Here is a 24,132-nt window from a genome sequence, read left to right on the forward strand (position 1 = left end):
AGAGACCTCTAAAATGGCCGTCTAGGAGTGTCTGCCTTATGCAGTTGCAGATAAGGGATGAAACACACCCTAGTCTCCTGCAGCACCCCCAGGCTTACTAGGATTAGGAAATTCCAGGCTGGTGAATTCTAGTCAGACCAGTTCTCTGCTCTTGAACCCTGTTTCCTGCTAAGATGTTTATCAATGACAATGTGTGCCCAGCAGGACATGGACCTTCATTAGCAATTCTAGTTTCACCCTGACCTTGTGATCTTGCTCTGACCTTCTGCCTTGTGATATTTTATTGCCTTTGAAGCATGTGATCTCTGTGGCCCACACCCTATTCATACACTACCTCCCCTTTGAAAATCGCTAATAAAAACTTGCTGGTTTTGTGGCTGAGGGGGGATCATGGAACCTGCCGACATGTGATGTCTTCCCCGGACACCCAGCTTTAAAATTTCTCTCTTTTGTACTCTTTCTCTTTATTTATCAGACCGGCTGACACTTAGGGAAAATAGAAAAGAACCTACATTGAAATATTGGGGGCTGGTTCCCCCAATAGAAACCATTTCACTAGGGTTTGTATACAGTAATGTCTAGTTTATCTGATCGTAATTTTGTGACTTGGTGCAAATCAAGTTATTATACTTATGTAAATAATTTGATATACTTACATAAATATGAATGCTTAAATAGTCACATTTAGGCCTTTTAGTACCAACATCTCCTGACTGGGTAGTTTCATTTAAGATCCTGTCTACTTCTACTTGGTAACATATCTTATTTCTTTTTTTTTGAAGATATCCAATATCTCAGTCCAAGTGGTCAGTGCCCAAAAGAAGCTGCCAGTGAGACGACCACCATTGCCAGGGAGACGACTACCATTGCCAGGAAGACGACCACCACAAAGACCCATTGGCAAAGCCAAACCCAAGAAGCAATCCAAGAAAAAAGTTCCCTTTTGGAATGTACAAAATAAAATCATTCTCTTCACAGTATTTTTATTCATCCTAGCAGTCATAGCCTGGACACTTCTGTGGCTGTATATCAGTAAGTTAAAAATCTGTGTTTCTTTGGGGTTAGGGCTTATGGTATGAGTCCAGCATTAGCAATGCAGCCCTAATCTGCCATAGGTATTTCTGATGGGATTTTCCTTTTTCCAATATGGATACACCATTTCCAAAACTGGTGTTGATGGTTTTTTATTATTTTGTTTTGAGACAAGATCTTGCTCTGTCACCCAGGCTGGAGTGTAGTGGCACAATCACAGCTCACTGCAACCTTGAACTCCTGGGCTCAAGCAATCCTGCTGCCTCAGCCTCCTGAGTAGCTGAGACCACAGGTCTATGCCAGCACACCTGGGCTAACTTTTAAAATTTGTTGTAGAGACAGAGTTCTCATTATGATGCCCAGGCTGGTCCCAAACTCCTCTACTCAAACAATCCTCCCACCTTGGCCTTCCAAAGTGCTAGGATTACAGGCGTGAACCATGGTGCTCGGCCTGGTGTTGATATTTTAAGGAGACATAAGCCAGAATTCTCTTTCTCATTTCTTTTTTTTTTTTACCAACACCATTTTCTCCCCATAGGAGAGCAAGAGGAGGAGATTGGGGATAGGATGGGAAGAGCTGAGAAGGATGCTCAGGAGATTTTGACTGGTTCAGAAATGTAATGCATTTGTAGCTTTAAAAAAATTAACGGAATGCTAAGCTGTTTCATTTCCTCATTCCACCCACCACCTGTTTCTAGGCAACCTTGAATTTCCGGCTCCCTGAGCTCCATTTTGCACATGCATCTTTCTCTCCTCTGTTATTACGTGTTTGTTGATCTGACCGATCCTTTTGGACAGGTGTCATAACTAAGCCCTTTCCTATAGAGTTCTCACTTATGCAACACTGAAAGTATAGCCTTTGTTGACTTGTATCGGAGTTGCCATCTATACATGTTAATATATTTGATACAAAATCATGCACCATGATATAATGTGAAATACGTAGTTATTCTGTGCCCTAGATTTCTGGCTCAGAGCTTCTAACATTCTGTAACTTCCTGAATGATAGGAGTGATAGGAGCATCTTTTGGTTTATATACATACATTTTGTTATAATATTTGGTTGTAGTCCTTAGATCCTAACACAGAGCTTCTAAGAATGTCTTTTTGTATGTTAACGAAGTGACTGGTGGCTGAAAGCCCCTAGGTAACCAGAGAAACCAACCACATGCTTAGAGGATTGTAATTTTCAAGAGGGGGCTGAAGATTGAGCTTAATCACGAATGCACAATGATTTAAAACTGACCTCTGTAAAAACCAAGGAGCTTCCAGGTTGGTGAACATATCCAGTTGCTGGGAGGGGGGCATGCTCCAACTCCACAGGGACAGAAGCTCCTACTCTAGAGACCCTTCTGGACCTCACTGTAGGTACTTCTTCATCTGGCTGCTCATTTGCATCCTTTATAATAAAGAAGGAATAGTAAGTAAAATGTTTCTCTGAGTTCTGTGAGTCATTTTAGCAAATTATGAAACCTGAGGGCTTTGTGAGAACAGCCAATTTGTAGCCAGTTTGGACAGCAGTGTGGGTAGCCTGGGGACCTACTACTTCTGATTGGGATCTGCACTGGGGGGCGGTCTAGTAAGAATGTGCCTTTAACCTTTGGGGTCTGACACGAACTCTTGGTAGCTGGTGTCAGAATTGAATTGAATCATTGGACATCCAGTTGGTGTCTGCAATGAATTGGAGAGTTGCTTGGTGTGCGGAACCCCCGCCCCCACCCCCACATTTGGTGACAGAAGTGTTATGGGTAGAGAAACAGTTTTCCTAGATGTACTCTCAGAGATATGAAAATCTGATTGGAAGGGAAGACTTTCAGGCAAAGAATGAAGGAATACTGTCTTGAACGGTTCAGGTCACTTATATGCACATAAATTGATCACTTGTGATTTGCTTGGCAGAATGTAGGGTGTCAAACACACCACGATGCATCTCCTACCTTCAGAAAGCTCATAGATGCATTTTCTACTTTCAAAAAGTTCAGAGTTCAGTGCTAGAGAGAAGGTGTGAGTTTTTTTGCTTAAGTGATTATCTTGTGATGACAGAAGAAAGACATCCAAATTGCCCAGGGATGGCATCCAGAGAAGGTTCATGAACTGGTTCCTGAACATTCATTTGATACATCTTGAGACTGTTCATTATGTGTTGGGTCCTGGGGTAGGCATGGGAGCAGAGTGGTGAGCAAGATAAGATCTCTGTCCTTGAGGAAACTGGTGGGGAAGTCAAGTCAATGGGCCATTAAGACAAACACACACAACCCCAACCCAGAACAAAGCAGCTTATTTGCCGTGGTTTCTCTGCTGTTCCCCAGCTGACACATTTGCACTGTCCTAGCATTTTTATATAAAGTTTTAGAACATCCTTGTGCAGATGTAGTTTGTTGGCTTACAAAAATCAGAGAAGGCCACTTCATGGAAACAGATCAGTACAAGCAAAGGGAGACTGGTATGGACCAGTAAGAATTTTTCAATAGAAAACAGGTTAGTTTTGATACAGGAAATCTGGGCACGGAGGGTGGCCTTGAAAAAGGAGGTAGACAGAGAGACAGGTAAACAGGGAGACTACGGAGGATCTTGTACATTAGGCTGAACTGAAGAGTTAGGTAAATGTAGTCTGATTGAATGCTAAATTAATTGATCTTTCTTACATGGTTGTTGTTCTGACTGTAGAGTACTTACTGATATGAGAAGGATGCGTGAGCTTCTGGAAAGAAGTCATAGCTTTCATTTGAATTTTAGAGTCCGCAACCAAAAAAAAAAAAAAAAAAAAATCTAGGAAGCACTTCCCTGATTAAAATAAAAAAACCAAAAACCAAAAAACAACTGTTGTTTTATATGGTCGGCCTAGAGGCAAGGTGATCAGTCCAAGGTCACATTACCTGAAAAAACAAATCAAGGACAGGAGTTCAATCCTTCTGCCGCTTACCCCGTGCTGCCTCCTCCCCTCCCCAGCCGCCCTACACTTCCTAGGGCTAAAGTGACCTTGAATGGATCTTAGAGGGGAAGCTGTTTCCTATCACTCACAGCGGTTGCAAATTCTTTTTAATTCAGCCATCATTTATTTAGCATTTCCATGTGCTGGGCCTTGTGCTAAGAGGAAATATTCTCTCTCTCTCTTTCTCACTCTTTCTTTCTCCCTTTCTCTCCCCCTCTACCCACTTTGTCCCTCCCTTCCTTCCCTCAAATGTTTATTGAGCTTCAAAGGTAAGCCAGGCACCCCTGCATTAGGGGCTGAGGAATCAAAATAAATTACCATTTATTCCTTCAGAGAGCCCATAAAGGAGACAGAGAGAAATTATGATAAAGCAGGGTATATATGGGCCACAGAAAAGTAACACACAAGGGCCATGAGATCCTTTTAATCTTGCTCTTAAGTATTTGACAGAGTGGATAGAAGGAATATTCTGAGATACGGTTATTTGCTGCTGATGAAATAGATGTTGTTACCTACATTTAAAACTTCACAGGCTCTGAACCAGTTAGTATGTAGCTGCCTAAAATAAAATTATTTTAGGAGCCTCATACTGACATAGCTCAGACAATTCCTTACTGCCACACAGATGGGAAAGCCTCCGAATCTTGTTCTTTCCTATTTTACAGGTAAGACAGAAAGCAAAGATGCTTTTTACTTTGCTGGGATGTTTCGCATCACCAACATTGAGTTTCTTCCTGAATACCGACAAAAGGAGTCCAGGGAATTTCTTTCAGTGTCACGGACTGTGCAGCAAGTGGTGAGGCGATGGAGGTAGAGGGTATTAGGGTAGAGTGGGTTTGCGGGGAGGTGGGGGATGAAGCTGGAGGGGAACACAAGTGTCACAGGTGAGCAGGGTTTAGGGAAGTAGAGGGCAGGGTAGACAAAGCAAGGTGTCAGAAGAAAACATGAAATTTAGCACATCTTGGCTATAAGATAGAATTTCTCCCCCTGCCCCCATGCTCCAATGTAAAAAAAGAATGGCTCTCTCAGCTTCAGTTTTTCTCAACCGTAAAATAAAAGAATTGGAATCAGATGACCTTTAAAATACCTTCCAGTTCTGAAGTTAGATGCATACCGATTAATTCCATTATTGTACACATTTATTTCAACCTTGATGCTCTGGCAATCTCTTCATTGTAAAAAAATAACTTTCTCATTGTAGAACTAATACATATTTATTATAAAAATTAGCAAAATTCAGATGATTATGTTTTAAAAACTAACATCTTCTTTAATGTCATCACCAGAGACAAAGCCCCTTTTTATTCTGAAATACACAGACATAGAGAATAGTGCAATATTGGAATATTATATTCAGTTTTATAAACTAACATTTTCTCTTAGCATGCTATTGCATGCTTCTATGCACGTAAATCTTCCTTTAAAAAATATAAGTTACAATAGACTCAAAGTTAGCAAATCCCTATTTATTGGATGTTTAGGCTGTTCCCAACTTTTGCTATAGATAATGTGACAGCAAAACTGCCACATTCTTTGTGAGTATCTCTGACTACTCCCTTAGGTGGTTTCCTAAAAGCATAATTACTTGGACAAATAGAAAAGTATCTATTCACGGCTCTTGGCACATATTACCAACTAGAACGTTGCTGTCAATTTATATTTCCACGGTACTGGAGAGGGTTGTCATAGTGATGAACTTGACACAATGACTGGCTGTGTAGAATGAGGAAAGGTGGTGAGAGAGAGGGCACATCAAAGACAATAGTGCTCAGAGCAGCTTTTACTTATTGAATGCCTGCTATATACTGGGTACGTCACTAAACCCTTAGCCTCTAATATTTATACAGTCCTGTGTCACTTAACAATGGAGATACTGTTGTACAAACATCATAGAGTGTGTGTACACATACGTAGCTGGAATGGCCTACTACACACCCAGGCTAGATGGTATAGCCTACTGCTCCTAAGCCACAAACCTGGACGGCATGTTACTGTACTGAACAGTGTAGGCAATTGTAACACAAATCACTAGATGATAAGAGTTGCTCAGCTCCATCATAATCTTATGGGACTACTGTCATATATGTGGTCTGTCATTGACCAAAATGTCATGTGGCATATGACTGTATACCAATTATTTCTCAAATTATCCCAAGGAGGTGGGTGTTTTGATTACCACTTTACAGGTGAAAAAGAAAAAAAAAAAAAAAAAATCCTGCCTAAACAGGTTTAGGCAACATGTTCTGTGTTGCACAGTGAATTTAAATTTCACAGCTTATATTGTTTCCACTACACTTCATAATTTCTAAGGGTTAAATTTTTTTGTTTTTTAATCTTGGGCAATTATGTAAGTGGTTTTCAAATTACATAGGAAGGGGAATACTAGAGACAATGACTGGGGAGAAGACAGTGAGTTTGCTTTTAGAAATGCTAGGTAAGGGCCAAGAAGGTAAATCGATTGAAACAGAGCTCTCCCTTGAGATCCAATTATGAAGTTTTAAAATGGCTGGGGCGCTTCCCTAGAGTTTGTTATGAAGGGGGCTGGTAGACCTGGCTGTAGGTACCACTCGCCCCCTAGTGGCTAATGTGAGAATGTGTCCTTAAGAATATGGTCGACGCTGGTGCACTGATAGAAAAGACGTTGGGTCAGATTACTGTACTATGAAAATGTACTTAAATGAGTTTGATTGGTTAACTGTGGAGAAAATTAACCTTTGCAGTAGGGAGAATACAGAAGTTAAGTTTGAGTTTAAAGAGAGCAATAAATGACTTTTCACTGATTTTTCACAGATAGCAGAATGAAAGTAAGTCACTCAAGATTGTTGCAGGAAGAATTTATTTGAATTCAAGAAATAATGCCTGGATGTGGAGTTAGGAGCCTTTATTTTGAGGCTTGCATTTCTTCTTGCTGGCTGTCAGAGCTTGGGCCTACAACATTTAAGATACTGTAAAAGGAAGTCAAGTATGAAATACTTCAGATACCTCAACTATTCTTTTTCAGATAAACCTGGTTTATACAACATCTGCCTTCTCCAAATTTTATGAGCAGTCTGTTGTTGCAGATGTCAGGTAATGCATGTCCCTTGTTTTGAGATTTCTGTGTTCATTGTTCTAAAGTCCATTCAAGGCTATGAAAAGGCTGAGATTCCACCATTCCCAAGTAACTTCTTGGAGGTGGTTGGGGATTCATACTGTATTAGCACAACTAGTGACTCAACTCACTGCCCTTCTTTCTTGCTGTGTTTTTGCTCTTTATCCACCAAATCCCGACCTTCTCCCCATAGCTAGAATCCTGAACCCCTATAGCAGTGCTGCTGTGCAAAATGGCCCAAACTTGTCTATCATATTGGGTGGAGGGTGGAGGCAAAAATAAAGCACAGACCATGATTTCTTAATGTTCAGTGAAAAACTGGTCACTAGAGATCTTCTGAGAAAAAAGGGGATTCATGGGCAAATCATTTTTAGAAAAAATTGTGCACCATATATTATATCCCACCCCCACCCACTCCCAATATATCTGCAGAGATTCACAATCCACAATCCACTTTGACATATTAAAGCACTGAGAAGCCTTGGAGTATAGCAACTTGATTAGTTTCCTTAACCTTCCATTTCCCAAGTCATTTCCTGCAGAATGCCATGTTATGTTCCTTTCCTAAAACGTGGCAGTATTTATGCCATTAGGAGCTCAGGCTCTGGGGGCCGACTGGAAACCAAATTGGGCTTAATTACTGGATCTGCTACTAGCTATGTGACTTGGAGTTGTATTCGGCTTCAGTTTTCTCACCTATAAAACTGGAATAATAATAGGACCTTCTCATAAGATTAAATGGGATAAAGCAGATTTAGCACAGTCCCCGGACATGGCAGAGTATCAAACATTATAATGGTTTTAATTTTTTTTCTTTTTTGAGACAGAGTCTCGCTCTGTCGCCCAGGCTGGAGTACAATGGCATGATCTCAGCTCACTGCAACCTCTGCCTCCCGGGTTCAAGCAATTCTCCTGCCTCAGCCTTCCGAGTAGCTGTGATTACAGGCACCTGCCAGTATGCCTGGCTAATTTTTGTAGTTTTAGTAGAAACAGGGTTTCACCATGTTAGTCAGGCTGGTCTTGAACTCCTGACCTCAGGTGATCTGCCTGCCTTAGCCTCCCAAAGTGCTGGGATTACAGGCGTGAGCCACCATGCCCAGCCATGGTTTTAAATTTTAATGGCAGTGAATACTGATTGATATCCATAGAAATAGCATATTCTCCATGGAGACGCAACTCTACAGTAATGGTTTTAGATTAGAATCCAACACTATGGTCTGAATACATATAACATGATGCTGTCCTTTGCCAATCTTCATAACAGACGTCAATGACTACCTAAAGAAGGGAGCTAGCTTCAGTTGAAGGATGTGCTCATTGGCCTTACCTTGAATCCATCATCTGGGTATTTCTTCTCTGTAAAGTCCTATGAGGTCCCTGATGATCTCTCTTTTTTCGTTATAGCAGCAACAACAAAGGCGGCCTCCTTGTCCACTTTTGGATTGTTTTTGTCATGCCACGTGCCAAAGGCCACATCTTCTGTGAAGACTGTGTTGCCGCCATCTTGAAGGACTCCATCCAGACAAGCATCATAAACCGGACCTCTGTGGGGAGCTTGCAGGGTCTGGCTGTGGACATGGACTCTGTGGTACTAAATGGTGATTGCTGGGTAATTTTCCTTTAGCATTCCTTCCTGCAGGACTCCTGATACTTGCCATGATTATAGTCAACATTGTAATGAAGCATTACAATGTGGGATTACCCCACAATCCCAGTGGCGCAGGATTAACTAAAGACATTGGAGCTATGTTAGTAAAGGAAATTGCTAAATGTTGTATATTGCGATTGAACAATAGATTTGGGGACAATATACATACGAAATTGAATGTATTACTGTGTACCTCTACCTACCTTTATTCAGGTCATGCATCATCAAACTAAGTCCCCAAAGAACAAAACCCTAGACAAGGAAGAATTTTGCTGAGGTTTATCTTGTTACTTTACTTGCCCAGACAGAACTGTCCCTTTACTGTGTAATGTTGTCCAACACTCCAAAACAGCTTGCTTCATAGCCCCAAATGCAAATTTCATTGTTTGCCTTGATAGTAAAATGGTTTAATGATTGCATAACTCAAAATTTGTGCAGTTTTCTGTTTTGATTTAAATTTTATACATAAAACACATATATGAACATGTTATAAGTATATTATAAATTTGTGTGTATTTAAAAATATATAAGTATATTATACACACACATACACTAGGCATATGGTAGGTAGCGGACAAATATTTGTTAAATAAAGGAAAAATCTCATAGAAAATTCTGTATCTCATGTACTATTTCATATATAGGACTAATATCATATTTGTTTGGTTGCTTTTTTAACTTTGAAAATATTTGAAACTTGCAACTACAATTTCAAGGATACAAAAGTGAAGAGAATAGTATAGTGAACTCTCATACACCCTTTACTCAACTTCGACAACTACCAACTCACTCATGACTATTCTATTTGATCTCTAAATACCTGAACAACTACCTCATCCTCACTGGATTATTTTAAAGTAAATCCCAGATGTGTTTGATTGCCTTTAAAGAAGGACTGAAAATAATTTTTACTAAGCAAAATTCTAACAAAATGAAATGATAGGATTCAATATCTTCTCATGTGCTTTTTCAATGCAGCTGGGCTTCGGTCGGATTACTCGTCAACCATAGGATCTGGTAAATTCTTTCATGTGGTTCCCCCTCCCCCCATGTTAATATTGTTTTTGGCTGTAATTTTCATGTTCTAATTGATGGTATTTGTTAGTGCTCTTTTAATTGCAAGTGACAGAAATGCATTCAAACTGCCTTAAGCACAAAAGAAACTTGACTGGCTCATGTAAGTGGGACATACATGGAGTGTGCTGGCGTTAGTTATGGTTGAGTCTAGGATCTAAAATAAAAATACCATCAGAACTCTGCATCTCTGCCTACTTCTATGGAGCCTTCGTTATCAAGTGTGCTCTTCCACTGTATTTGTAACAAGGACCACCAAGCAGATCCAAACTTATAATTTATCATTTTCTAAACCATGGTGAAAACCACCTCCACGTATTTCCTGATTGCTCTTGCAGAAGTCCTGGGGCTGACTCTCATTGTCTGGATTGACTGACATGCCTATTCTTGAAATGACTTCTTTGACTCTGATTGGCCAGCCTGGGCTATGTGCCCACCTCTGAAACTAGGGGTGAGTTTAACCCCAACCAAACTATATAGACAGAGTGTGGATAGTTTCTAAAGGCAAAATGCTGGGCTGTTACCAGAAGGCAGGGAAGTGGACCTAGGCTGGCCATATGTCCTTCACATGACCTCTTTTGCCCTTTACTTTTCTATAAAGATTTCTGTTTTTATAAAAGTCATTCCTAAAAAAAAAGAAAAGAAAGGAAAATGGTGCTGTCTCCACAGACAAAGGCTGCTCTCAGTACTTCTATGCAGAGCATCTGTCTCTCCACTACCCGCTGGAGATTTCTGCAGCCTCAGGGAGGCTGATGTGTCACTTCAAGCTGGTGGCCATAGTGGGCTACCTGATTCGTCTCTCAATCAAGTCCATCCAAATCGAAGCCGACAACTGTGTCACTGACTCCCTGACCATTTACGACTCCCTTTTGCCCATCCGGAGCAGCATCTTGTACAGGTACGATGCAGGTACTCTTCTTGGTGGGTAAAAATATTTTTCACAACCTCTGTTTTACAGTATCTGTGTTCCCCCTGGATTTTTTTTTAAAAACAGTTTTTGTGTGCACACATGAGGTCAATGGCTGACCCGTGCCCTATTTAGTATCCCCTATACTTTAGTACCCTCGCCAGAGCCTATCAGTCTCAATGTTTGTTTTCCACTTATAGCAAATACTCTCAAAGTCAGTACAGCAAGAACGTCAGCCAATATACCTGAAATATAACAGATACTTTGTTTAATTTTACATTTATTGGAATAAAAATGAAGTCTACTATTTCAACAGTGTGAGAATAAATATCCTATGATGATTGCATCACATTAGTAAACAATTAAATTTTTTTTCTCGTTACAAAGATAACACATGTTTATTGTAGAAAATTAGGTCAGAGGAAATGGTATCAATTACTTCACAACCTCATTATTCAGAACAAATTTCTGTTATATTTTAGCATAAATCCTTTCATTCATGTATGTGTAATTACACACACATATACATACCCTAGTATTTTTTACTTAATAGTAGATATTTATTTATGGGTGCTTAATATTTGGTAAACTAATAATGAATTAGGCTTCATTAAGAAATTATTACTCACTGTGCTAAAAAGGTACATAAATCATCCTATTATTTTTAACCATGTCTATGGATGTATGCAACAATGCTTTATGTGTGTATGCAGGTATTTATATTTTGGGGATGAATGTGCATGTTAAAAATTCAAACACTATATAAGAATATGCAGTGAAAAGTAAGTTTGCCACTGATGCCCATTCCTCCATCATTATCAGCTTCTTTTCATCCTTTCAGACATATTTACTTATCTCATTTAATCCTCAGCACAATGCTGTGAGGAGCATACTATTATTATTACTACTGAGGCAGGAGAATAGGATCTGAAGGCAGGGAACTTAAGGCCAATTAGTGCTGACTTCCTAAAGCTGATTCAAGGGGAAACAAGAAGATCTGGGGGCAGGGAACTTAAGGCCAATTAACACAAACTTCCTAAAGCTAAACTAAAAGGAAAAGCCCGGTCACTCTACAACCCTACCGCTTCCGCCACGTCTCAGGTGGAAAGAGAAAGCACCCTGGATTGGCTGGGGGTCAAGCCCGGCCATCCCTTCATCTGCATACCGCACCAATTCACCTCAGCCTTTAATTAGCCATGGGCCAAACCCTTCATCGAGATAAGGGGTAGCTGATAGGGACCTCACAAGCAGTACTTAAAACCCAGAATACTTTGTAACTGGGGCCTTGAGCCGCTTGCTCTGGCCCACTCCCACCCTGTGGAGTGCTTTAATAAATCCCTGCTTTCCTTTCTCATTTTTGTGTTTCATTCCTTTGTTGCTTTGTGCATTTTGTTCAGTTCTTTGTTTAAAATGCCAAGGACCTGGACAACACACATGGCCTTTTTTCTGGTAACACTACCATTGCATAGAAGAGAAACTGGTGCTTACAAAGATTTAAGCCTGGCATCTTTCATCCATTTGCGTGATGGAGCTGAATTTTGAGTCCAGTTTTCCTTAGAGCAGAGTCCAGGACCTTAGCCATTAGATACACTACTTTTATACCGTATTTCTGCCCAAGGAGCATACAGTGACAGCCATCCCAGAGAATTCTCTGGTAGAGGTTCCTACACAAAAATGTATCTACCTTTTCTGGCTCTGTAGTGCTCTGTGGCTACTAATGGATGAGGATCTGGTTGGGAGAGATTCCCAGGAACTGAGTGGATGGATTGAATGGATGGCCCAGGAAATGTGTGGAATCGTATTGAATGGAGACCCATTTCTCAAATAACGTATTATTCATGTACTTTTGTTTTATTATCTGCTTTCAGAATTTGTGAACCCACAAGAACATTAATGTCATTTGTTTCTACAAATAATCTCATGTTGGTGACATTTAAGTCTCCTCATATACGGAGGCTCTCAGGAATCCGGGCATATTTTGAGGTCATTCCAGAACAAAGTAAGTCTTCCCCAATTATGGAGAAGTCACTTTTAGAAATATTTGTAATGATAGCCTATTCTTATCTTTCTGGAAGCTGTGTTGTAATATTCATTGTATTAGTCTGGGACTCTGAATAAGGGTCCAGTCAGAAGAGAGAGACCATATTAGTTATTTAGACAGAATGAATTCTGTAAGAACTATTAACTTCATATAAAGGTGTCAATAAGGTTACTCAAAAGGCAAAAAGGACAAGAAGAGAAATGTATCATGGATGTAACATGTGCAGAAAGTAACTATCATCCCTAGGGCTGGGTGAACAAAGGAAAGAGGTTGAGATTATTACAGTTTAGAGCTTAGAGGAGGGAATATGAGGGATGGAACTCAGGCCTCTGAGGAGGGATTGCTCTTCAGCTGCTGCTGGTGTCTCTGAGTTCAGAACTATGTTTTTAAAGAGAGTAATAGCATCTTGCAGATCTGCAGCCAAAACATATGATGTGAAAACAAATATAGAATTAGAGAATAAGCATTTTAGCTATACATCTGTAGGGTGGCATTCCTTTCTTCTGAAAAACAAAACAAAACAAAAAAAACCCAAAGTTTAAGAAATGTATAAAGCTTGTCGATCAAGGAAGTGTGCCTTAGTAATTAAAGAAATGTATGAAGTGTATTTTCCATAATCTCACAGCTGCAAATCATTGTGTGTCACTGGGTATCTTTTCCAGAGTGTGAAAACACAGTGTTGGTCAAAGACATCACTGGCTTTGAAGGGAAAATTTCAAGCCCATATTACCCGAGCTACTATCCTCCAAAATGCAAGTGTACCTGGAAATTTCAGGTAGCCTAGTTCTACCAGTGTCTTAAAAAAAATTACTGCTCTATTTTTAATAGCATGAATTTCATTAATTTTTTAATTACAAAAGAATATTGCTTAATTTTATAAAATTTCAGTATTATTGAAATATATTATTTAGAATGCAACACTTTTCTGTAATTTCAACCCTCTGCCCACCAATTTACTACTCTTAGCAGACTGGGGCTTTTTTCTCAAATTTATTTTGTTGGTATTGAAAATGCAAAGGCATTGTTGAAGGTTCAATTATTGTATTATGATAGAGCACATTTATCAATTTTTAATTACTTAATCACCAGCATTGTAATAGGAATAATAATAAAATAATAAATTGGATTAGGCAATACAGTCAGCCCTCTGTATCTGCAGGTTTGGCATCCGTGGATTAAACCAATCACAGATCAAAAAATTTTACAAACAGACACAATAAAATACAACAATAAACAATAACACAAATAAAAAACAATACAATATAACAACTATTTACATAGAATATAATTGTATTAGGTATTATAAGTAATCTAGAGATGATTTAAAGTATATAGAGGATGTGCATAGATTACACGCAAATACTACACAATTTTATATAAGATACTTCAGTATCTGAGAATTTTGGTATCTGTAGGGTTCCTGGAACCAATCCTCCACAGATACTAAGGGACAACTCTATTATATTTCAGTTGTATAAGCAAACCAGAGTGCAAACGTATACGAAATATCTATCTATCTATCTATCTATCATCTATCTATGTATCTATCTATATCTATCTATCTCTATTATCTATCTATATTATCTATTTATCTATCTAATCTATCTATCTATCTCTATTATCTATCTATCTATCTATCTATCTATCTATCTATCTATCTATCTATCTCTATTACCTATCTATCTATCTCTCCCTCTGGTGCTAGATAGGGCATTTATGCTTTTTTTAAAAAAAATCTTAGTAAACTGCTTTTTCTTTCTCCACCTATAATATCACATGGAGACAGGGCAAAGTGTCACCTCTGTTCATTCAGGATATATGTATAGACTCATTATTGTGTGGCATAGCAATTAGATGAATTAGATGTAAGTGGCAAGCAGTATGTTGTTTGCGTTTATTCAACATATTATTGAATGACTACTATGGGCCAGGCACTCAGGCACGATTCCAGATACTGGGGATCCATGAAATCAGACACAAACACAGAGCAGCAGCCCTGCTCTCATGGAGCTTACCTTCCAGTAGGGGAAGGCAAGTAATAAACAAACAAGTTAAATACATGTAATATGTCTCGTAATGATAAAATGCTATGGAGAAAAATAAAGCAGGGAAGGGGGCTCTATAGCCTGAGTTGGGGGTGGGAGGTGTGAAGCATAACAAGTTAGGTGTTTGTTATCTTAAATAGGATGATCAGGGAAAGTCTTGCTGACAAGGGGACATTTGCAGATAAACCTGAAAGATGACGGAACTAACCTTGTGAATACCAGGATAAGAATGTTGCAGGCAAAGAGAACAGCTGAGCCAGGGACTCTGAGGCAGGAGGGTGCCTGATGCATATTTTTTTTGGTGCATAGTCATAATAGTTAAATAGTTAAAATAATTTCATTACTCTACCCAAACCTGTAAGTTGGTGTCAATACCCTGATGGCATGTGTCCTTAAATTAAAAAAAAATCATTATTACAAATATTTCCAAAGTAATTAAGAGATAAAGGTGCTGGACCCTTGCTCACTGCCAGGTTCTCAAGGCTTCAGGGCAGCAGAAATGCAGGGCCTCAGATAAGCAGCGAGTCTGAGGAGGAGAGGAAAAGAGGAGATGAAAGAAAGGGTTAGGGAAGGAAGAGGGAAAGGAAACAAATCTCCATTTCCTCAGTCTCTCCACAAAGCAGATTTACCTTCTTGAGCTTGTGTGATAGCAGAAAAAGACAGTGCCATTCTCAAAAGCTCTGTTGAATGTTTGAAATTCCTTTGAGATAAAATAAAGGTTGACTTCTTAATAATCCATAGCCTTAAAATGAAAATTTTAAAACTTTGTTGGGACTTTTAGTCAGGGTGTGAATAAGAATATTGGATCATTCACTGTTTTGCTAGGGGTTGGGGGTGAGAAATGCTGAAGAAAAAAAAAAGTCTTTATAAGGAAAAGGACATCCCAGTGAGCAAGTGAGGAGTGGGAGAAAGGAGGCAGGAAACACCAGGACAAACGTGTTAGCTGTTGTCATCTCTCAGAGAGGAAGTTTGTCCTCCTCAGTGTAGAGGTTAAATAAAGCTGTTCCTTTTCAGAAAGCTTTGAAAACATCAGGGCATGTTACTGTGAATGGAAATCAGTGTAAAATTGACTTTTTTTCACCTGTAAAATAGCTTTGAATTTATTAAAAAAAAAGAACTAGATGACTTAAGTAACAAAAATATTGACTCATTATGATAAAAGTTTTTTACACAAAAGTTAGTTTATATTCTCCTCAATCCATCTTAGTGTCTGGTCCCATTTTGAAATTTACTGAAGAGCAGTCAACCCCCTTTGCAAACTCACTTCCAGCTGAGCTTTAAGGTCTTATTTATCTGAGAAGGATTAACTCCTGCTACAGCTTAAAGATTCTTCTCTCAAGCTCTCTTGTCCACTCAACAATGCTTATTAAATGTCTGCCATGTGTCAGGCTCTATATGGGGATGCCTAGTAGCAAGATAAAGTTCTTGTTCTCATGGAGCTTACAGACTACAGGGGAAGAAGGAACAAATAAGTACAACCAAAAAAGGGTGTTGAGTTTGTATTCTGTTGTCTATATTTGTTTAGCACTTCAGTGTTTTTGGCAACATATTTTTATTTGCCCTTCAAAACACACCTCTAATATAGAAGACATATTCTTAGCACATTTTATAGGTATGGAAAAAGAGATGGGTTGAATCATTTGCTAGGGATCACTCAAACAGAAAGTGACCCAGGTAGGACTAGAAGGAATCATGCCTCCTCCATAAATAAATTCAGCCCCTTCTCCTTTTCTGGGTTTCTAAAGATGTTCTGCTTCCCTACGTTTCTTAACAATCACTTAGCTGAACATTTACCACCTCCCTTCTTTTTTGTATTCCAATACATTTTGTTATAGAATCTTAGAAAAGGAATATGCAGCAGTGCTTTGAATTGTTTTATCACAAAAGTCATCAGCACAGCACCATCCAATGTAGGTCTGCCAGGCATAAGCACGGATTTTTACAGGCCATGTAAGTCACCTCCTTACATCACTTAGGAAATGCACAAGATTCCCCAGAAGGGAGCCCCATTCCCTGCTTCTGTGAAGGAAATATGCAAGCAGTTTTACCACAGAAACTTTCACTGCTCATCTGAGGTGGATTCTTGGGTTGTGTACACACGACCACTGGCAAATTAGGGGTGGGCTGAAAGATAAAGCCTCCTGCATCCTATCACCATCACTGACTAGAGAAATATTTAAATATTACAGGTTCAGATAAGGAAAATTCCTCCCTTTACTTGGTTAAAGTTCCCAACGCGAAGGCAGAGGATAGGGAACAGAAACAGAGAACACAGAACATATAATAGTGGACTTATTTTTTGTTCATTTGTTGAAATAGCTTGCAATGCATTGTGAAACTAAATGTCACCCCTCTGTTTGTCAAGCAGGTTAATATAAGTAATGCCTTTTGGCCAATCTGTATACAAATGTAGAATTGTGTGCAATTCTGTGTTAGTGGAATCAGTGTGCAAGGGGACTCATTTCACTATGGAGGAACTCTGTGGATTGGAAGGTAGTGTTACATATGAATCCATTTTTATTCTGAAGCTGTGGAATATAGTGAAAATGCCTAACTGAGCTTCTTGTAGAAGATTGCACTGGAAGATGTTCTTACATTATAAGATTTACATTAGTTACTTAACATATTTACTATCTCTCAGTTTGCTTTTTTTTTTTTTTTTTTTTTTTTGAGACGGAGTCTCGTTCTGTCGCCCAGGCTGGAGTGCAGTGGCACATCTCGGCTCACTGCAAGCTCCGTCTCCCAGGTTCACGCAATTCTCCTGCCTCAGCCTCCCGAATAAGTGGGACTACAGGCACCCGCCACCAAGCCCAGCTAATTTTTTCTATTTTTAGAAGAGACGGGGTTTCACCGTGTTAGCCTGGATGGTCTTGATCTCCTGACCTCGTGATCCGCCCTCCTGGGCCTCCCAAAGTGCTTGGGATTACAGGCGTGAGCCACTGCACCCAGCCAGTTTACATATTTTTTATGTGAAGAAATAACCAGATGAGAAGACTTAAAAAAAATTGATATGTGTTCTTATGAGCCCTGGGTTTTCGGTAAACATAAGACAATCCTTTTCCGATTGAGCCCCCCATGTTGGTATCCAAGCAGCCTGATACACCGGGAAAAGGGTGACCTTCAGAGACATGCAGGGCTAGTCTGAATCTGTGGTCTGCATTTTTTAACCTTGGAAAAGTTACTTATCTTGGTTAGTCTTGGTTTTTACTTCTGTGCAATGGGATTCACATTACCTGCACAAAAGGGTTGTTGTGATGTTTAAGTGAGAAACATAAAGTGCCTGATTCATTCTCTCTCAAAGGTAGGTGGTGAGGGGTGGTTTACTCTATTCAAATGCACATTGGAAACAAGCAAACACTTGCGCAGACACACACACACACACACACACACACACACAGCATAACATATAATACAATGACATAACTAAAATGTCTTTCAGAGCAATACAAGTAATGGGTAAAATTCACCCAAAGAAAAAGACAATAAGATTGAATTACAAAGTATTACCTAAAACTGAACTTTATGTTATTTTCAAAAGACAAAATGAACTAAAAAGCAACTCAATAAGGCTGAGCAAAAAGGATGGGCAATGTATCAGGCAAGTATAAACAACAAAAAGCAGAGTTCACAATCTTAGTACCAGGCAACACTGAAATCAGGGCAACGATATCCCTGATTTACAAGTACCAGACAAAAAGCAATTTATAATGATGAAGACGATGATCCACAAGATCTGATTACTTCAATTGTTTATGCAGCAAACAAAACAGCAGTAATACTCATAAATCAAAAACAAGTGGAAATACAAAGAGAGAAGTGGGCAATGCTGGCTAGGCACAGTGCTCACGCCTATAATCCCAACACTTTTGGAGGCTGAGGCGGGTGGATCACTTGAGCCCAGGAGTTCGAGACCAGCCTGGGCAATGTGGTAAAACCCTGTCTATATAAAAATTATTTTACAAAAAAAGTAAAAAAAATAAGCAAAGAAGTGGGCAATGCTTAAATAAGGAATTTTAAATCTCTTCATTCATGACAGAGATAGTGGAGGACAATAAATAAGGCAAAGCAGGATATTAAATATTGAATATCATACACGAGTTTCATATTATAGATATGCAGACTACTCCTTTTTTAAAGTGACCATGAAGCATTCATAAATTTGACCACAAAATTTAAAAAATTTAAGGCACTATAAATGATACTCTTATTCAACTAAGAATTAGAAAGCTTAAAAATAGATGAACCCAAATTTGACTCTCTTAAATGTAAAAATTCCTTAAATAATTCCTAGGTCAAAGTGAAAATCAAAATGAAAACTTTGTCATATCAGACATAATACAGATGTATACCACAAAATGCAACAAAAAAGTCAGTTGCATAGTGTGTGTGTGTGCATGGACTGGTGTGGTGCATGCACACACACACGCACACGCACACATTTGCTCATATACGTAGACAGCTTTCTCTTTTGAGGTCTTCCAAGAAGATCTAGGGGTGACTCACAGCCTTCAGAAATACTGAATTTAATATGAAGAGGAGGCTGATTCATTTCTCCTTTATCTAAAGAATCTGAATGACGCTTTAAATCAGTTGTGTCATATGTACATTAAAAGAGTAAGGTGTTTACACTCATTAACAAGTGGGTGTTATTAAAGTTAAGTTCACACTAACAGGGAGAAACTGAAACCCAGAGATGCTGATAAGTCTCAAGTCACCCCGCTCCACTTGGGACCCAGCAGCTGCTCCCTGAATACATGGCTGCCTGCTTCCTTCTTCAGAACGCTCTCCTCCTTATCCCGCTTTGTTCAGGAGAACTGGTTTACCCCACTAAGGGCCACAGGGCGCAAGGAGTAGAATGGCCTTAAAACAACAAGCCAAGGGAATAAGTAAATACATCCTTTGATTGAAGCATTTTTTTTCTGACTTAATGTTTATTTTCACAGACTTCTCTATCAACTCTTGGCATAGCACTGAAATTCTATAACTATTCAATAACCAAGAAGAGTATGAAAGGCTGTGAGCATGGATGGTGGGAAATTAATGGGCACATGTAAGTGATTTTCATATGTGAGGCATCTGATGAAAAGTTCATAGCTGTGTGTTCCTTGTCCTCAAAGAGTTTGCGCTTTACCATTTACGGTTAGGGAAACTGGGGGATATAGGAGTTACATAACTTGCTCAAGGCCATGCAGCTCATGAGTGATGGAGGCAGGATTCAAACCCATGTCTTAGGGCTCCTGCCCCACCACTGCTCTCTGCTGCTGGGCTACAGATATGTATATTCCACACTTCACAAGAGTATTTGGCAGATGAGTTTTTCAAATCCTGGATCCATGGGGGAATATAATAAATTGGGGTTCTGCTGGAAAAAAATGTTAGAGACCATTGACCAATTCTGTGTGGTAGGAAAGTCCCAGTTGGCCTGGCTGGATCCTGAGACTGGGAAATGGGTTGAAGCTAATCAGAAATCTAGGGGCTTAGGGCTAGAACCAATCTACTTGGCTCTAGAACCAATGTACTAGGTGCTCACTCTCACTCTTAATTTGTCTCTTAATTATTGTTGTTGATTTCCTTCTAAATCTATAACAGATTACATAGGCACTGAATTAAATAGTTTTGTTTTTTGTTTTGGTTTTTTATTTTTATTTTTTTGAGACAGAGTTTTGCTCTGTCACCCAGGCTGGAGTGCTGTGGTGCGATCTTGGCTCACTGCAACCTCTGCCTCCTGGGTTCAAGCAATTCTCCTGCCTCAGCCTCCCAAGTATCTGGGACTACAGGCACGCACCACCATACCTGGCTAATCTTTGTAGTTTTAGTAGAGACAGGGTTTTGCCATGTTGGCCGGGCTGGTGTCAAACTCCTGATCTCAAGTGATCCACCTTCCTCAGCCTCCCAAAGTTCCAGGATTACAGGCATGAGCCACCATACCCAGCCCTTGAATAGGTTTTCAAAAATACAGGATGCCCTGTCTTGACCACAGAATATCTTCTTAGTTCACTTTCAGAGAATTCTGTTAAGTTAAAGGATTTGCTGCTACTTCTTTGCTCATTGTTATTCTATGAGTGAAACCTTCCCTTTCTAAGTGCTTTTTCAGAACAAACTTCTTTCAATTCCTTTAGACAGACTACTTGCAAAATAACTGGTCCTGTCTTCATTGGAATAGGCTTTATCAAATTTAAGGACATTCTTGGATTCATTATTAAAATGCAGACTGTATTGTTTTGGGGAGTGTAATTGAATCAAGACTCTATTTTGTGGGAGTCAGAAGACCTGGGTTCAAGTTCCAGCTCTATCGTTTAGTAGCTACATTAACTAGGGCAAATTATTTAACTTCTTTGAGTTTTGGTTGGTGAAATGAGGTAATGATTCTTAATAAGTTTTTCTTGTTTGTTTTTTGGTTTGCATTTACGGAATCATGTATACCACAAAGCAAAAAATACTAGCTATTATTAATATGAATAACAAGATTGTTTTTGAAATGACACTTGTTGGATAAATACTATAGAATGTGCCCCCAAGGCTTTAAAGATACTGCATTTTGGTATTTAATTAAAATAGAGATCCAGAAAACAAATCTTTACAAATCTTTTGTGAAGGTGTAAGCGTATGACGGAGCTGTGCTTTGAAAATGAGGGACTATTTTATCCCTAAATCACAACAACAACCCGGGATGTGTATTGCTGCCTAAGTAGGAGCAGAATCTGCTCCCGAGCAATACCAGGAAAGCTCTCTCAGCCCCATTCTTTCCTAAAGGGCCAGTTCTTCACTAGGCTTGTGGGCTGGCTGAAATCCTATCAGATTCATTTGATGCTTCTTTACCCTCAGGATTTAAAATGCCAGCCCTTCACATTATCAAGTACTTTTCATCTAAAAAGGAAAAGCTCTAATTGTGCTAACTAGACACCTTGCTGAGCAGTTAGCCTAAGGAAATTGAGGCTAAAATGGGGAAGGAGGAAAAAGTAATCCTGACTGGAAGAAGCCTAATGATCTCCTCTAGACAGCCTGGGGGTGACGTGTGAATGCTCAGGGCAGCTGGACTGCGGTATATGAACCCCAAAGAAATGGATGGCCTTTTTACAGAGATTTAGCAGGACAGAACTGCTTTGGTGTGCTAGAGTTTAGCATCAGGCCAGTTGGCATCCAAATCTTGGTTTTACTTACTTGCTATTTGAACTTTAGCAAGTTATTTCATGTCTTTATGTCTTAGTTTCCTCACTTGTCATGCGTCTGTCTATATAAACTGACTCTTGCTGGCTTTCTCCTGTTTCTCAGTTTTAAAACTTTCATTTCACAAGCCACCATTATTCCCCATTGCCTACTCTCCCCCTTTAAACTCCAGCCCAAGCCTGTGATCTCTTTCCTCTTGATTCCCCTTAACATGCCTAGCAAGGCTTGTCTTTGCAAGGAAACTCTACTAAATGTTAACGGTGAGCACAAAGGAAATCACTATGAGATTCAGATAACATAATCAGCATGTTTTTAAGGGCACAGGATTCTGATCTCAAGATGGCCAACTCTGACTCCAAAAGTTTGGCATGGCTTGGCTTTCAGGTGCCTCTCAGACCCTGGCTCCCAGTTAGCCAGAAGGACATCTGCACTTGCCATCTCTTCCTCATACCTCAGGAGTTGGTCTAACAGGTTATCAGTTCATGTACTTCAGCCAATTGCAAAAGACTCTTCCTGAAAAACATGTGAATGCTTTCCTCCTTTAATCCTTAAAATCATAGGTTATCTGTGCTCCTGAATGCCAGTGTCTGATCCATGGAAGATGCCTGTTTCCTGAGTGCTTTAGGGGCCTAGAGTAATTGGCATCACAGGTTCCAGTGGAGGTCATTACCTATCGGGGAACCTGCCCCCGATAGTCACGTAGGTTCTTTTCTATTTTCCCTAAGTGTCGGCTGGGTTGAGAAATAAAGGGACAGAGTACAAAAGAGAGAAATTTTAAAGCTGGGTGTCTGGGGGAGACATCACATGTCGGTAGATTCTGTGATGCCCCACAAGCCGCAAAACCAGCAAGTTTTTATTAGTGATTTTCAAAAGGGGAGGGAGTGTATGAATAGGGTGTGGGTCACAGAGATCACGTGCTTCACAGGGTAATAAAATATCACAAGGCAAATAGAGGCAGGGCGAGATCACAGGACCACAGGACCGGGGCGAAATTAAAATTGCTAATGAAGTTTTGGGCACGCATTGTCATTGATAACATCTTATCAGGAGACAGGGTTTGAGAGCAGACAACCGGTCTGACCAAAAATTTATTAGGCGGAAATTTCCTTGTCCTAATAAGCCTGGGAGCACTAAGGGAGACTGGGGCTTATTTCATCCCTACAGTCTCGACCATAGAAGATGACCACGCCCAAGGGGGCCATTTTAGAGGCCCACCCTCAGGGGCACATTCTCTTTCTCAGGGATGTTCCTTGCTGAGAAAAAGAATTCAGTGATATTTCTCCCATTTGCTTTTAAAAGAAGAGAAATATGGCTCTGTTCTGCCTGGCTCACCAGCGGTCAGAGTTTAAGGTTATCTCTCTTGTTCCCTGAACATTGCTGTTATCCTGTTCTTTTTCCAAGGTGCCCAGATTTCATATTGTTCAAACACACATGCTCTACAAACAATTTGTGCAGTTAACACAATCATCACAGGGTCCTGAGGTGACATACATCCTCCTCAGCTTATGAAAATGATGGGATTAAGAGATTAAATAAAGACAGGCATAGGAAATCACAAGGGTATTGATTGGGGAAGTGATAAGTGTCCATGAAATCTTCACAATTTATGTTTAGAGATTGCAGTAAAGACAGGCATAAGAAATTATAAAAGTATTAATCTGGGGAACTAATAAATGTCCATGAAATCTTCAGAATCCACGTTCTTCTGCCATGGCTTCAGCCGGTCCCTCCGTTCAGGGTGCCTGACTTCCCACAACAATTACCCCCAAGCCTTGTGTCTGCTGTCTCCCATCAAGATCTTGCGGGTTTCTCTGTGGCAAGAGCCTCATCTACACAGGGCGGTGGACTAACTTACGGGCCTGCAATATAATAATACTGTATGCTATGCTCCACTAACCACAGTGCTAACGTAGTGAGAATTATTAACAGGAGGGATATTTTCTCTAAAGGATACTGGGGGGCATTAGGTGATGAGAGGTAAGAAAAAATAATCAAGGTAGGGAAATACTGGAGACAGACATTAATTCTTTGAAATTTTGCCAAGGACAAGCCCTTATGTGCACGTCAGATTTCAATTTAGACTGAAATAATGTTGTCTTTTGCTTTTAGTCTTGCTGGAATTCTTTGCATATTTTCAACCTGATCGAATGAACTCCACTTTGCTTGGCAGAGAGGCTTGTTGACAAAAGCAGGCA

At 39.7% G+C, this 24,132-nt stretch overlaps 1 protein-coding gene across 3 annotated transcripts in view; it reads left to right on the forward strand.

Annotated features, from left to right (window-relative positions):
* Positions 1-784: 784 nt before the first annotated feature.
* TMPRSS7 (transmembrane serine protease 7) overlaps positions 785-24,132 on the forward strand; it is a 43,172-nt gene continuing 19,824 nt past the window's right edge. Inside the window, exons 1-9 of one of the 3 annotated variants that reach the window (XM_054680888.1) lie at positions 785-1,032; positions 4,630-4,760; positions 6,966-7,033; positions 8,460-8,653; positions 9,682-9,720; positions 10,447-10,675; positions 12,553-12,683; positions 13,388-13,500; positions 19,714-19,820. In XM_054680888.1, coding sequence (XP_054536863.1) covers positions 4,668-4,760; positions 6,966-7,033; positions 8,460-8,653; positions 9,682-9,720; positions 10,447-10,675; positions 12,553-12,683; positions 13,388-13,500; positions 19,714-19,820 — 974 coding nt within the window. In that variant the 5' untranslated portion in view covers positions 785-1,032; positions 4,630-4,667. Of the gene's footprint in view, positions 1,033-1,738; positions 2,305-4,629; positions 4,761-6,965; positions 7,034-8,459; positions 8,654-9,681; positions 9,721-10,446; positions 10,676-12,552; positions 12,684-13,387; positions 13,501-19,713; positions 19,821-24,132 lie in introns of those variants that run through there. The other 2 variants (XM_054680887.2, XM_063806980.1) reach the window with 2 other exon arrangements.

This window comes from Pan troglodytes, chromosome 2, assembly GCF_028858775.2.
Source record: "Pan troglodytes isolate AG18354 chromosome 2, NHGRI_mPanTro3-v2.0_pri, whole genome shotgun sequence".
NCBI classification, from domain to species: domain Eukaryota; kingdom Metazoa; phylum Chordata; class Mammalia; order Primates; family Hominidae; genus Pan; species Pan troglodytes.